This window comes from Rhagoletis zephyria, unplaced genomic scaffold, assembly GCF_001687245.7.
Source record: "Rhagoletis zephyria isolate East Lansing unplaced genomic scaffold, Rhagoletis_zephyria_1.1 Rzeph_scaffold_03096, whole genome shotgun sequence".
Lineage (NCBI taxonomy): Eukaryota > Metazoa > Arthropoda > Insecta > Diptera > Tephritidae > Rhagoletis > Rhagoletis zephyria.
This window is the reverse complement of record NW_016160180.1, coordinates 54409-68809: the sequence shown is the minus strand read 5'-3', so window position 1 is coordinate 68809 and position 14401 is coordinate 54409. Positions and strand designations below refer to the sequence as shown.

The following is a 14401-nucleotide window of genomic DNA, read 5'->3' as shown; positions in this document are numbered from 1 at the left end:
CATCGAATCAAAGAAAAAGTCGATGTATTTTTGGCACTGACATCTCTAGCTAGATCTAGAGTGCAGAGTTGATTTCGCTAGTGTTGCCGTACCAGTTTCAATGCAACTAAGGAGCCTAATACACCACGCAAGTAGTTTTTCAAAATTTCCATTTACAGGTCTATTCAGCACGTTACCGAAGATTTTGTAACCAGAATATTGTATTACCAAAAAATATTACCGGTGTTAAAATTCAGAGGTTAGATCCCACGCCCAAAGTCTCGTGTATATGGTGTATATAGTCTCCTTGCTCAATCGGTTTTACGGCCTCGAACCACTTAGTGCGGCGCGTTATCACCGGTAGATATTCGCGCACCCAACGCTTCCAGAATGAGTCGGCGAATTGTTGTGCATATCTCCAGCCCATTCTCATTGGTTCTGGCCTTCCAGTATGCTCGAATAGCGGTTTCATCCCGTTAGAACTACCCAGGAGAAAATGGTGTGGTGTGAGCGCTTCGTCTTCGCTGTGGTCGAGCGGTATGTAAGACAACGGTCGTGAGTTTATGATCGAATCAACCTCCATTAAAGCGCCGCGGAGCAATTCGTCGGAGGGACGTGATGCTAGCAATACTCTCGACAGGATGTCCTTCACTGAGCGCACGAGGCGCTCCCAGGCACCGCCCATATGCGGTGAGGCCGGTGGTATGAATTTCCACTGCATAGAGGAATTCGTAAAGGTGCTCTGAAGCTTTTCCTTGGTATTTCTCTGAAGGCCGTGGTAAGTTCTCGCTGTGTTGCTTTAAAATTAGTGGGGTTGTCGCTCCAAAACTCGCATGGTACCCCTCGTCGGGCCATAAAACTTCGAACGGTGAGAATGCACGAATCCGTAGACAACGAATAATCAATTTCTAAGTGCACGGCTCCCGTCGTGAGGCATGTGAAGATCACTCCATACCTCTTCTCAGTACTCCTGCGTACCGCTACTAGTAGAGGACCGAAGTAATCTACCCCCACGTATGTGAACGGACGAACGAATGCTGTTCCTCGTGCCGGGGGTAGACAGCTCATTTTCGGTGGTCGTGGTTTTGCATTGCGAAGTTGACATACTTGACAGTCACCACGCACCTTTTTGACCACTGCTCGTAGTCGAGGTATGTTGAAAGTTTGCCGTAATTCATTTACTACTGTCTCTGCGCTTCCGTGGAGATACTTGATGTGGTAGTCCAGAACAATCAGGCGAGTTATGTTATGGTTTCTAGGCAATATAGCTGGATCTGGATGCCCTACCAGGCTGACCCTGCCACTGAGTCGTAGGACGGAGACCTCATCCAAGTACGGTGAAAGCTTATATATAGAGCTCATTCGGCTTACTGGTTTTCCCTTCGAAAGTACGGCGATTTCATCCCCAAATACGTCCGACTGAGCCTCTCTCCACAAATGTATTTCGGCGCGCTTAAGGTCATCTTGATCAATTTGTCGACGAAGCGAAGGACTTGACTTGCGGTGGAGCCTCCAGATACGAATACTTAGAAATACTGTTGCCGTTACACACAGAAGGCGGGACCATCGAGAGAAACGTTCGTGTATTGCCAAGTACTCGTGATGTGGTAGGGCAGCGCCATGGTAACCTACATATCGAGATCTAAGCTCTTCGTAGATTGTTTCCCTTGGATGGCTGCTGCGAAATTCTTCCGCGTTTAAGTTCTTCACGTACTGAGCGCTACTGGGTAAACAGATAGCCCCGAACGTCAGCTCCTGAATTACAGAAAACGCTGGTAGTTCTGATCCTGCAACCGTATCCTGACTTGGTGAAATATTTCCTGGATGTCCCCACTCACAGCTACTGCTTTCTGGCGGAACCTTCGCAGGACAGATACCAGGCACGTTAGCTGATCAGGTCCTTTCAAAAGCATCGAGGTTGAGGGACACTCCCTTCGTTCTAGCGGCCGCATCCCAGACGATTCGAACCTTTTGCGGCTTATTTGGGTTACGTACAGGAAATATCGGTAGGTACCAGCAACCCTTTTCCGATAACGCTCCGTCATCAAAAGGTTTGGCGTACCCGTTGGCCACATAGGTTGCAATCGTGCCTGACACAATTTTGGCAAGTTCCGGTTCACACGCGAGTTTTTCCTGCAAACATTTAGCTCTCCGCAAAGCAGATGGTAGGCTATCCCGGAGAGTGGCGTTGGCGTATTTCCAAATAAGGCCGGTTTCAAAGCGACCGTCGATGCGTTTCGTAGTTGACTTCAATTGCTCGATTGCATATTCGTCCTCCTTAGCCATCAGGTTGTTGAATGACTTCGAGGTTATCTAAGCATATATAATCCTTGACCACTTGTAGTAGCTCAGCGTCAGCGGCTGTGTCGCAGTCGCAAGTATGAAATGCATGATACCCCGAACGTTGCACTGCTTTCCAGTAACCTCTTTCAGCGTCCACCCCATACGCGTCTTTTTGGATACCGGCTCGTTATCGCTGCCCTCACGTGCGCGGAGACTTAAGCCTAGACGGCTATTGTTGAGGCCAATTAGCAACTCGGGCACAGCGTTTACATAGGAGGGCAATGGTAGGCCCTTCAAGTATGAGTATTTGGTTTGCAAGTCGCGTGCATCGAGCGTCTGGATTGGTAATTCAAGCTTCCGCACTGTGTGTACGTCTTTTAGCACATAACGTTTTTTAGTATCGGCTCCAGAAATATTTAAATCCAGTACTTGGGAGTTATCCTCATAGCGGTGAGTATTAGCAGTCCATCTGGGGCATAAAGGTTGAGAGACGCCGTCCTCTTGTAGTTTCTCCTGCAGCTCAACGTCCATAAGCGTGAGCGCAGAGCCATCATCAAAGAAGGCATACGTCTGAAGCATTTTGTTGTTATTGTAGAGCGTTACAGGCAAAATCCGAAATAGAATTGAGTCAGTTGCACCATCGTGAGCATTAAGCACATGGTTAGCGAGTGGTGAGCTGACCGGGAAGGCCTGCTTGTTATGAGGCAAAGGATGGTGAATCGAAATGCAACCATCCGTTCCACATACGGCAGTAGAAGCGCACAGAAGGCGGGTGCACCCCCGCGACGACATATGGAATGCTGGCGTATAAGTCCCCACCGTTCGGACTTATCTGCACTCGTGAATGTGTTACATGAGTCAAGAGAACCACAACATCCATGGCTGACAATGCACGGGTACAAGGTTTGAGCACGCTGTTCGCCCCTTGGGCTAGTTGAAACAGCCAGTCCGCAAAGCTTTCGAGGTTGCATGAAGACAGTTTTATTTTGTGCATACCCCAAAACGCTGCTGGCAGTCCCGGTAGTTTATTAACTAATTCTTGCTCTAACTCTGGGTTGTTCAAGTGACACAACATGTTCGAAGCCTTCATGGTCGCGCACACGTTTTGCACCCCCAACGCTAGATCAACCAGGGCCTCGAGTCGGTTTTCCTTCAATGCTGGTATTTCACGGATCCTAGTCAGTAGCACGGCGATGATAAGTTCTGGGCGACCGAACTTCAATTTTAGAGTTTCCAGTATCTGGGGTACACACGAAGAATGTAGCAATAGATTTCTCACGGAATGCAGTGCTGCTCCCTCCAGTGATTGACGCAGGCGTAATAAGTTTTCGGCGTCAGAAAACCCGCACATTTCCGTTGTTTGTTGGTAGGTGGCCATAAACAAGGGCCATTCTTCTGGCTTACCATTGAATTTTGGCAAATCTTTACCGAGGCTGGTGCGTGCGGCAAGTTGGTTTTTCGTAAGACAGCGATTCGGCTGTGGCTGCGTCGAAGCGCGGTCGCAAGTCCCAACCGCGACGCTGCCCACTACCACCACAGGGCGGCACCTTCCAATCGGACGAAGCGCGACGACAGAGTCGAAATCTCTTTCGGCGACTGCGCCCTTTCGGATCCGGTGCGACGCGCGAGCTTTTTTAGCCCCTACATCCTCCGGCGGCCAAAGCCAAACGTAGAGTGACTAGAAGGCTGCACAAACGGCCAACAAGTGCGCTTCTTGCTTTCACTAGCTTTGAAATTCATCGGGAAGGCGAAAGCCTCCAGAGCCATGAGACGCGACGGAATATGCATGCTGATGCTGAAAAGTGTTGTTCCTGCGGGATTAGACTATTTAACCATGGTCCTCAACGTGTCAATGGCAATTCTCGTCATTCCAGACATCGCCATAAAGACCCAAAAAATCGAGGCCTAAACCGTAACCGCCCCTGTGAGAGAACTGTTCTAGCAGCGTTGGATCTGTCAAAGGCGTTTGACACCGTCAGTCACGCTACTAGAAGACATAGAGGCCTCCTCTCTCCAACAGATCCTCAAACGGTGGTCGGTGAATTATCTGAGTGGTCGACAGTCGTCAGGAATGTTTACAGACAAATTCAGCAAACCCACGAAAATAAAACAAGGGGTTCAACAGGATGATGCCCTTCTTCATTACTGTTCAACTTTTATATTTCTAAGTTCCCTTAACCACCAAAGGGAGTTTTTACGTTGACTATTGCTTGATAATGGCGTCTGGGAATGCAATTGATGACTTGTGCTCAAAAGTTAACGGTAACCTGTCCGAGCTTTCACGCTTCTTCACTGCAAGGATCCTAACCCTCTCCCCTACAAAATCCTCAGCTACCCTTTTCACCACCTGGACGAAGGAGGTCAGACTGCAGCTGGGGATTCACATCGATGACGAACCAATTCCGACGGTAAATAACCCGAAAGTCCTCGGAGTAACTTTCGACAGTCTACTCTCCTTTTCAGCGCACACAACCACAATTGTCAACAAAGTAGAGAGCCGCAACCAGGTCCTCAAGTCGCTAGCCGGCAACACCTGTGGTAAAGACAAAGAAATGTTGCTGGCAACATACAAGGCAATCGGCCGGCCACAGACGTGGTCAACCAAATAGACAACTGCGTGCAGAAGAGCCCTCGCTCAGGCACGTCAGGAGGTTCATAAAACAACCTCTGGACCCAACAGCCTATCGACAGGCCTTAAACGGCATTCACATAGAGGCAGTCTCGAGGTATGTAGACTCCCGACCTGTGAATTCCGTTCTAGGCACAACCACCAGACGTGGACGAAACAGAACTTCGTCTGCCTCGGGAGACTCGAACCACAATAGCCCAACTGCGCTCTGGTTACTGCAGCAGGTTGAACTCATACCTGAGCAGAATTAGCGAAGATGTTCTGAACGAATGCCTGGCATGCGGAGAGACGCCATGACTCACAGCATCTCTTCGCATGCCCACTGAACCCCACCCTATCGAGGCTGCACTCTTCCTGGGGCTACCGCTAGTAGTTCTTGACATTGATTGCAGAACTAACCGATCTGGACGGGGTTGTTGTAGCCGCTACAACAACAACTTTTTACCTTTCGTAACTACCGTAGTTCTCGTTTCCCCCCAAAAGAAATTGTACCGTTATGCTTGCTCAAAAACCTGTAGCGAACCCAATTTTTGTTTTGTAATTTTTCTATTGTTCGGATTCCTAACTTGTTTCTCATAATTTTCATCAAATTTATTAGCTTTTGGTACCGGGATTTCAGAATAAAAAATTTCTGTGAAGCTGTTGAGAATGAGAAATCGCAAGAAAAAGCATTTACATTTTACGGTTGAACTGCCAAGTAAACGGGCGGGTCGATTTTGCTGGTACGACAAAAATCGACTAGAAACTCGACCCATGTAAAGGCTGCCTAAGGCGCAAAGCTATAAATTTCCAGAAGCAAATAAAACTAAACACATTTATTTAGTACATATTACTTGTGTTACATGTAAACTTTATTTCTTTACTTTAAGTGACAAGAGAAATTCCAAAATTTAAATGTTTTCAGCCTACATCTTCGTCTGCAGTTTTCTTTGAAACCAAAAAAAACAAATCGCTTTTAAAATAGGGTTAGTTAATTTATTCAACCATATTAGGATTTGTTTAAATCCTTTTTACTTCGAAATGGCTTTTACTTGGACATTACACCGATTGCTATTATTTTTTTGATGCATTACTGATTTTCATAGTAAATTCACTTAAATATGCATGAAGGATTTGTTCTTAAAATGGACAAACATTGATTATTTGATTTCAATTTAACTTGCCTTTAAATTTGTGTACGTATATAATATTAATTCTTATTTACCCATGCATAATATTGTATATTTATGTTCTGTTCGCGTACATCCTTTAAATCCATAGCTAGCAATGTTAAGTGGTTGGGTTGTTCGCCTGTTTACCCAAGCTTAATTTTATCATTTATTTATACAGTTTTTTGAATCTATCAATTTCTCAGAAATTTATTAGCATGTTAATACGTATTCATATTCTTTGCGGTATATGTATGTATGTATGTATAATAGATGCAGGTTATTTAAGTGTGCAAAAGAAAAATAAAGATACACGAATAAAATACAGCTTCACAATTGTATTGGTAGGGCTAATATATGGATTTTGCTTAGCAACATTGGCGTCAAAGCGGAAAATTCTATGTAGCATCGCTCTCGTCGCAGAGCATAATTCTCCAAATTTTCGTTGAGGACTTATTATATTATATGCCTTGGTATTGTTGCGANTCTTTGCGGTATATGCATGTATGTATGTATAATAGATGCAGGTTATTTAAGTGTGCAAAAGAAAAATAAAGATACACGAATAAAATACAGCTTCACAATTGTATTGGTAGGGCTAATATATGGATTTTGCTTAGCAACATTGGCGTCAAAGCGGAAAATTCTATGTAGCATCGCTCTCGTCGCAGAGCATAATTCTCCAAATTTTCGTTGAGGACTTATTATATTATATATGCCTTGGTATTGTTGCGGAAATTGAGCAAATTCAAATTAATATGTTTTCTTCTAAAAGCTAATTTAGCATTTCTTTAGCGAATGTTTAAGAAGGTATATTTGGTGAGTGAGTGAGCGTTGATTGTAATTAATTACGAACAGGTAAGTTGTTTGTTTATATCGTTGTAATTACCTCTGAAGTGTGGCATTCATCTTCATCCTATCCAAAGTTATTTACCGATCGTCTTTTACATCTTGTTCCCATGTTTTTATCATGTTTTGTTTTTTATTTTGCTTCCAAAAATGTTTTTCCATTCGTTTATTAAATTTCAGAAATCCAACGAACTCTCCAAAAATCCATAGTATGTATCTAAGTCAATTTTAAATCAACTCCACATTAAAATATCAGCCATGTTGGGATCAATTGTTTTTTATCTATAAAAATATTCTTTTTGAGAAAAATTAAGACCGCCATCTATTCTTTGTAGACGGAGGTGTCCATGGGACTTGCTGGCTGTGCAAATGAAGTTGTTGTGTTTGCGTTTGTTGGTGTAAATGCAGACAGCGATGAATTGCTAGTATTGGACGAATTATTGATGTTAATATTCATTGGATTGGAAGTCTGCGAGAGCGTCCCTGAATTGCTGTTCATAGAAGCATTTCCCAAGCCTAATCCCACATTGATACTGCCATTATTGCCAGCGAGCAAGCCCGAACCCCCACTGCCAGCCCCTCCAATGTTTAAACGTTCAGTGTTTAAATTCTGTAAGAAGCTTGGACCGCCAGTAGCGCCTCCGAATAAAGTGGAAGAGTTAAAAGGAGCACCAGATGAGCCGGGGTTAGTACTAGCACCCCCACCACTTCCGGCGGATCCCAAAAGTGAAGTAGCAGAAAGAACATTAGGAGCCGACGTATTGAGTCCCAACATAGGTGTCGGCAATGCCGGTTTTATAAACCGCTCACTGGCGCGCCGATTCTGAAATTTACAGTTAAAAAAAAAAAACTTCAGTGCTGGGTTCAAGTGCATAGATATATATATATATGTAATTACCACAATTTGACCACATGCGTAACAGCGATTCTGTTGTGCCGTGCCAGGACTGAGTGGACGACTGTTCGATGGGCTGTGTGAGACAGGGCTGCTAATGGTGCGTTGACGAGTATTCACGGCAGCAACACTGCCCAAACCACTAGCGGATCCTGCGGCTCCTAAAACGTTTTCATTGTAGAATCGCTCCTCGTCCATTTCCAGAGACGATTCCGACTCCGATAGGTGACGGCAGAGAGCTTCACGGCGCTCTACTTCGAGTTTCAATTTACGCTGCAGACGCGCATTTTCTTCGCGTATACTTTTCTCTTCTTGTGCAAATTGTTGTAACTTTTTTGTTGCCTCCTTTTGTGCAGCAGCAAGATTAGAACGCAATCGAAGCACCTCTGAACGCAATGTCTGTATGTGAGAGCTTAAATTAGAGGCAGTGTCACCATTGGCATTGGTTATATCACGTGGAGTGGTAGGATCTGAAACTGGCTGGTCAAGTTTAATCTGCAACAAACGCTTTTCTGTCTCGAGCTTGTCCATGCGTTTCCAAAGTTTGTTAACTAGAGCTTCCTGTTCTTGTTCTAATGTATTTTCCAACTCCACCATTTCTCTACGCAGTTGTTCTAGATTAGTTTGTTTGTTATCGGTCTCGGCTTGTAGTTTCTCAATTTTACGCATTAGCTTGTTGACAAGGCATTCTTGCTCCTGCTCTAAAGTCTGCTCCAACTTGCATTTTTCTTGTCTTAACTGTGGAAGAAATTTAAGTGTATTAAAAATTAACGAATCTTGTTATGAAACCCAATAAAAATATACCTGATCTAACTTGCGGGATAGATCGTTTGTCAAACATTCCTCTTCTCGTTCGTAATGATGTGCTAAAGTCTCTTTTTCTTTTTTTAAGGCTTGAATTTTCTTTAGAAGTGTATTCGATATGTACTCCTCTTCCTGTTCCGCTTTCGCTTGCTGGACAAATGTATAGAAAAATATTTATTTATTAAATACCAACATTTACATATCGAGGGCTTATATCCAATTCTTTCCATTTGAAATTTTCATAAAAACTGATAATAGAACCCATCTGGAACTTAACTGTCACCACTGATATTAATTCTTACTTTGCAATCCAATAGTTAATTCCATGATACAAAACATGGTTAATTCTACATACAACAAACGATATGCAAGATTAGATTTATCATGGTCGATGACAGGTGGGTTTTTATATCAGAATCACAATTTTGTGAAAATTACATGGGTATTGTATATAAGCCCTCGATATATCAAGGAACATATGGTTACTATCGATCAAAATGCCCCACTTGACCTTTTTTCTTTTTGATTGGGAGTGTTTACGAGGTAGGAATATGATGTATTGTGGAACGATTTTCCGGCAACCGAAACCGGATTTTCTGCAAACCAAATTTTATGTTTATTTTTTTTAACTTCATCAAACTACCATATATGTAAGCACTTCCAAAAAATAACAAACAAAAAAAAATTTTTAGTTTTCCTGATAAATTTGAAATTGGTCAAATAGATGGGTATTGCATTGATGATAAATCTGTATGTATTTATGTATATAAATCGACTCCTACGATTATAACCGATGCCTGCTTAAGTGTACGATTTTCTTCCTGCACCACTTTGCATTTGATTTTAAATGTGTCTAGTTCAGCCTTGAGTACTCTGTAAAGACGCAAATTGATGTATTCGTTAGTATTTAACAGCAGGTATACGAACTTAACGTACTTATTTTGTTGTGTCAACGACTCGATGCGTTTTTGTAATTGTTCGCGAGATACTGGACTGGGTGGAAGCATAGTACCTCCATCTAGGGAGCTTTCGGATTCACAAGGACTCTCCATATCTGTAAGAATATATATTAAATAATTAATATACTTTTAAGGTATTTGTAATGGTGTCCTCACTTTTTAAGTGTTGGGAAATTTATTATATTTCGTTAATAAACGGGCCGATAAAATATGTAATACCTAGGGCCTGGATTCTTATGCGCTAAAAAAATGAAAATTATGCGCATATAATGTGCACTAACAAATAAAAAAATGCACTAACAACTCAAAAATGTAGACTAAAAACTAAAAGATATGCACCAATAACAAAATATGCAAAAAGACTTCTCGCATTTGTTTTGCTTTTTTATTTTTCTTTATTAACTTTTCATATTTTATTACAATTTTATAATTAACACAAGGATATATTGTAATTTTTAGTGGCACGAAAAACTCCAAAATAATTAAAGATATATCTAAAATTTTTAAATATGTATGTATTAAAAAAAATTAAGCACTTTAATAAATTAAAAATACATATCGTCGATGTTTATGCAAAACCGCCCATTGACCAATTGCAAAAACAGGAGAGCGAAAAAACGGGTTTTCTTGGAAGGCATTGCCTTGATAGGCGGTAATTTCACTGGCTATTATTTTAAAAATCTGTTGTTTTAATAACAATTTTACGATTCTTAAGCATAAATCTCGAGGCCTGGAGTTCAGGGTGAGTAAATCTCATTTTTGTCACAATGGCGATTTAGGCGGTTTTCTCGATGGGCGGTTTTGCAAAAACATCGACGATATCTAATTTCCATAATTTTATTTGTTTTGGTCACCGCTTTATTGGCAAACAAATAAATAGTTCTTTAAAATTTTCAAAATTAAAGCTTTCCCTATTTGGCCGCAAAAAATGTTTTGTATAAGGAGAACTTGAAGCAAGCTAGTTCATTGGGATTATAGCGTTCCCACGACAGTCGGGTCTACGTGACCGGAACGACCCAGATTTATATTTGGCCAAGGACTGTCACTCCAGCAACACTCCCAAAAAACTCTTTGGGGAACTTGTATGCTGCTACAACAACAACAACATTGGGATTATAGCTATTAAGCAGGGGTCAAACGATTTGTACATTTTGGCAGTCGTACAAGTCGTGCGATCCCTGCTTAACAGCTGTCACTTGCGGCCAATTGGCTACTTAGAACACCAGATATTCCCTTAAGTTCCTTAAACCCCTTATTTTTTTGTAGAATGGTATCCAATTTTTCCTTGATTTTTTGCCCAAGTTCACCCTCAACACTTTGAAAAGTAGTAACAGCAGTCTCCACAAGATGCACTTGTTCAGCCAATGATTTGTTTCCTTCCAATTTACTTATTATTTCCGACAAGAAACTGTAGTTTGCATTGATATAGGCTAACCGTGCATCAATCGAATTCGAAGCTATTGCTTTTTTCGCCTTCAATATTGAGGAATCATACATATTTTGCCGCTTCTCACCATGCTCCCCATCTCGTTAATATTGGCTGTGGCGGAAGAGCGATATTGGGATACATGTTCTTCTTAAAAGCTTCAACGCGCAAAGCAGATTTTAAAAATATTTTTTTCCCATTCGATATTAAATGCAATTAAATGTGTTTTTTTTTTACAAAATATGCCTATATATGCATTAAAGGCAAAATATGTAAGAATATGCACTGCCAAATCGATGCCAACTTAACACAAAACTCTTGATTCGCAACATTTGTTAATCTTTAAGTTCCTATGACTCACCAAAAAAAAAAACTAAATGCATAGAAATCCGGGCCCAAGTAATAAACCTATACTGACTGGCGAAAGGTAAATGACCCCCCGAGTTATGTAAAGAGAAGGTGAAAGCAAATTACGTCGCTTTTTACCATTACTTGCATTCAATTTACTTGCGAAAAAATCCCATCAACAGATACAAAACACATTTTTTAAATAAAGCAAATTTATTTTTGTTTTAATATAAATACATACATGTGTACATACATATGTATGTATGTATGTACACCTTCGTTCAACTAATTAGAAACAAAATCCAAAATGACATTGTTTGCAAATTATGTTTATTTGCTTGCAAAAATTGCAAAAAAAAAATCAAACTTCAAAAAATTGTCATCAAGATTTCCAAATTTTTAATCAGAATATTTAGAAAATTTTCGGGTATGCAGTTCTGTAGCCCATTCTATAGTAGTCTAAGGCAAGTCTAGAGTCGTTAAAAGTTACCGTCGATTTTTTAGATTTTTTTTTTGTGGAGGGTGTTGCGCATTTTCTGCCATATAACATTAGGGTAAGAACATTGAAGCTTTGCTCGATGCTAGCTCTTCGCTTTGCTCGCCGCTCCACTATGTTTTGACCCTTAGACTTCAATTGAATGAGCAACATAACTGCATAACCGAAAATTTTCTAAATATTCTGATTAAAAATTTGGAAATTTCGATGACAATTTTTTGAAGTTTGATTAATGTTTTTTGCGATTTATGCAGCTTTGAAACTTTTATTATTGTGGTTTCTGTTACAGATTGAATTTTATTTTGAATCAAAATCATTAAAAATAAAAAAAATAAACATAATTTGCAAACGATATCATTTTGAATTTCGTTTCTACTTAGTTGAACGCAGGTGTATGTATATATATAAATATGCATTCGGACCATTGTAATAACTTTTAAAGCGTGGAAGCGAAAATTTAAAAATTTTATAGACATATTTTTGGAGTTGTCTTGTTACCTTTCTGTGATATTCTTGCCAGTGTTAATACATTGTACCTACATGGAAAGCGGAAATTCTAACCCATTACACTTCACACATATGTATGTATGTACCTATTTTATGTAAATGTATATATACACTTTCAAATAGGTAAATACGTACATATATATATACCACAAAAAATATGTACATACATACCTACATACATATTATGTATGTATCACTCGTTATTTCTTTATCATTCCTTGCATCTACATATATACATATGTATGTATGTATATACATAAATGTAGAGAACAAAGGCATCCCGGTCGAATGCGGTGAGTGCCAGGCCCTCGCCACATCATACACATGTGTTTCGCTAAAATTTAAGTTTTATCAGCTGTATATTTCAAGTTTTATATTCGATTTTTTTTTTATTGACTTTGGAAGCCTTTTGAGTTTTCATTTGGTTGGAATAATGCAGCGACATATCCACGCCCACCCCCTTTGAATTTTCATTAATATCCGCACACCTAACCAGCTTAATGCGTTCACGCCCATGCATTTCATGGCCATAAAATAAAGGATTCATCTCCGATTATGACACCATTTTTCACATTCCTGTCCATGCAAAACTTTTCCATTTTTTTTATCTGATGTGTGAGTTGATAAACTTACCTAAATTTCACCTTTTTCGATCAACCAGAAAATTGCGGCGCTGCAACTTTTTGTTTCCGTCCGGTTTCTTTCACTTCGGTTTTGCGTTGGATATTCTCAATTTTCAAGAAAAATTACTTCTAACAATGTACAAATATTTTCCGAAAAATTATAGCTGGAAATCTTTCAGCAGTATTAGCAGATTGCTTTTTTCCTATCCATTAGCAGCTCTGTGCTCCAAATCCACAACGACATCAGTCCGTTTTGCAAATTTTTCTCGTTTCTTGCCGTTTTTTTTGTTTTACGAAATGACTGTTCAGAGAATGATAGGGAAAGGGGAAAGAATTGATGTGTGCACTGTCAAAAACAAATCACCATATTAAGGTGCCGTCACACACCCGGGCAAAGCCAGTGTTGCAAGAAGTTGAATTTATCTTCAAAATGACGATATCTTTCATAAATAATCAGAAAAAGCTTCACATGGAGATAATTAAAACCATGATAAAAATATAATAAGGTAAAACCGCTGAGAGTCACTTTTAAAATTCTTGACGTTTCCAAATTTTTAAATTTACTCACAAACGCACATACACATTTTCATTTTCAATCTCAAGCAACAACAATTTCGAACAATTTAAATTTTTTGTTTTCATGATTAAAACCATGATAAAAGCATAGTAAGGTAAAACCTTTCTCTCAATGTATCGGCCATGAATTTTTTTTTGAAGTTTGCCAACATTTTAAAATCGTATAAAATTGAGAGAAAAAAGGAATTGTTCAAAGTTGTTGTTGTTTAAGATTGAAAATGAGAATGTGTGTGGGAGTTTATGTGTAAAATTTTAAAATTAAATTGCTTGCAAACGTCAAGAATTTAAAAAATTCCTCTCAGCGGTTCTACCTTCCTATTTTTTTATCATGGTAAGATGTATTGAAGCCGAATAGGAGGATGAAATAGAATGTGAGACTACTCAATTATCTTAATATTCCATTTATCGATGGGAAACGTGTTTTGGCTGCTTTAAATTGTAAAAATATATGATTTGCAATAAAAATTTATAAAGGAAATGATAAAAAACGGTGTTTTTAGTGAAAATATTGTGAATTTCAGTGCATTTAAAGTTTTTGAGGCGTTCTTTACTATACACACTGTAAAAATCGGCAAAATCAAAGTAGCAGTTTGGGGAAGGTGCCACCTTCTGTTCGCCTCATCGTGAAGTCGTTTCAACTTTCTTGCTTTGCTTTTGACATTTTCGTTCTTTCCCATTTAAAGAACCAAAAACTTGAATTCAACAGAGTTGAAGCGTGTAAAAACAAATGGAAAACACAAAAGAGAGTGGAGCAGGAATTGCTTTCAAATCACCGTTTTGGTAGTAGTGCACTTTACGTGTACCAGGTCAAAATGGAAGGAACAAATCGAGAGTGGTATCAATCGACGTATTTTAACGCGAACAATAACAGTTCGGGGG

The 14401-nt window shown here is 39.9% G+C and overlaps 1 protein-coding gene across 1 annotated transcript; it reads right to left on the bottom strand.

Annotated features, from left to right (window-relative positions):
* Positions 1-6548: 6548 nt before the first annotated feature.
* On the bottom strand, positions 6549-13254 carry LOC108368381 (coiled-coil domain-containing protein 6). Its single transcript, XM_017623229.1, has 6 exons — positions 12957-13254; positions 9524-9641; positions 9370-9460; positions 8588-8737; positions 7787-8521; positions 6549-7711 (listed from the first exon to the last, which is right to left on the bottom strand). Exons 2-6 carry the CDS (start codon positions 9637-9639, stop codon positions 7211-7213), a joined length of 1593 nt encoding a protein of 530 aa, XP_017478718.1. The 5' UTR covers positions 9640-9641; positions 12957-13254; the 3' UTR covers positions 6549-7210.
* Positions 13255-14401: the final 1147 nt, after the last annotated feature.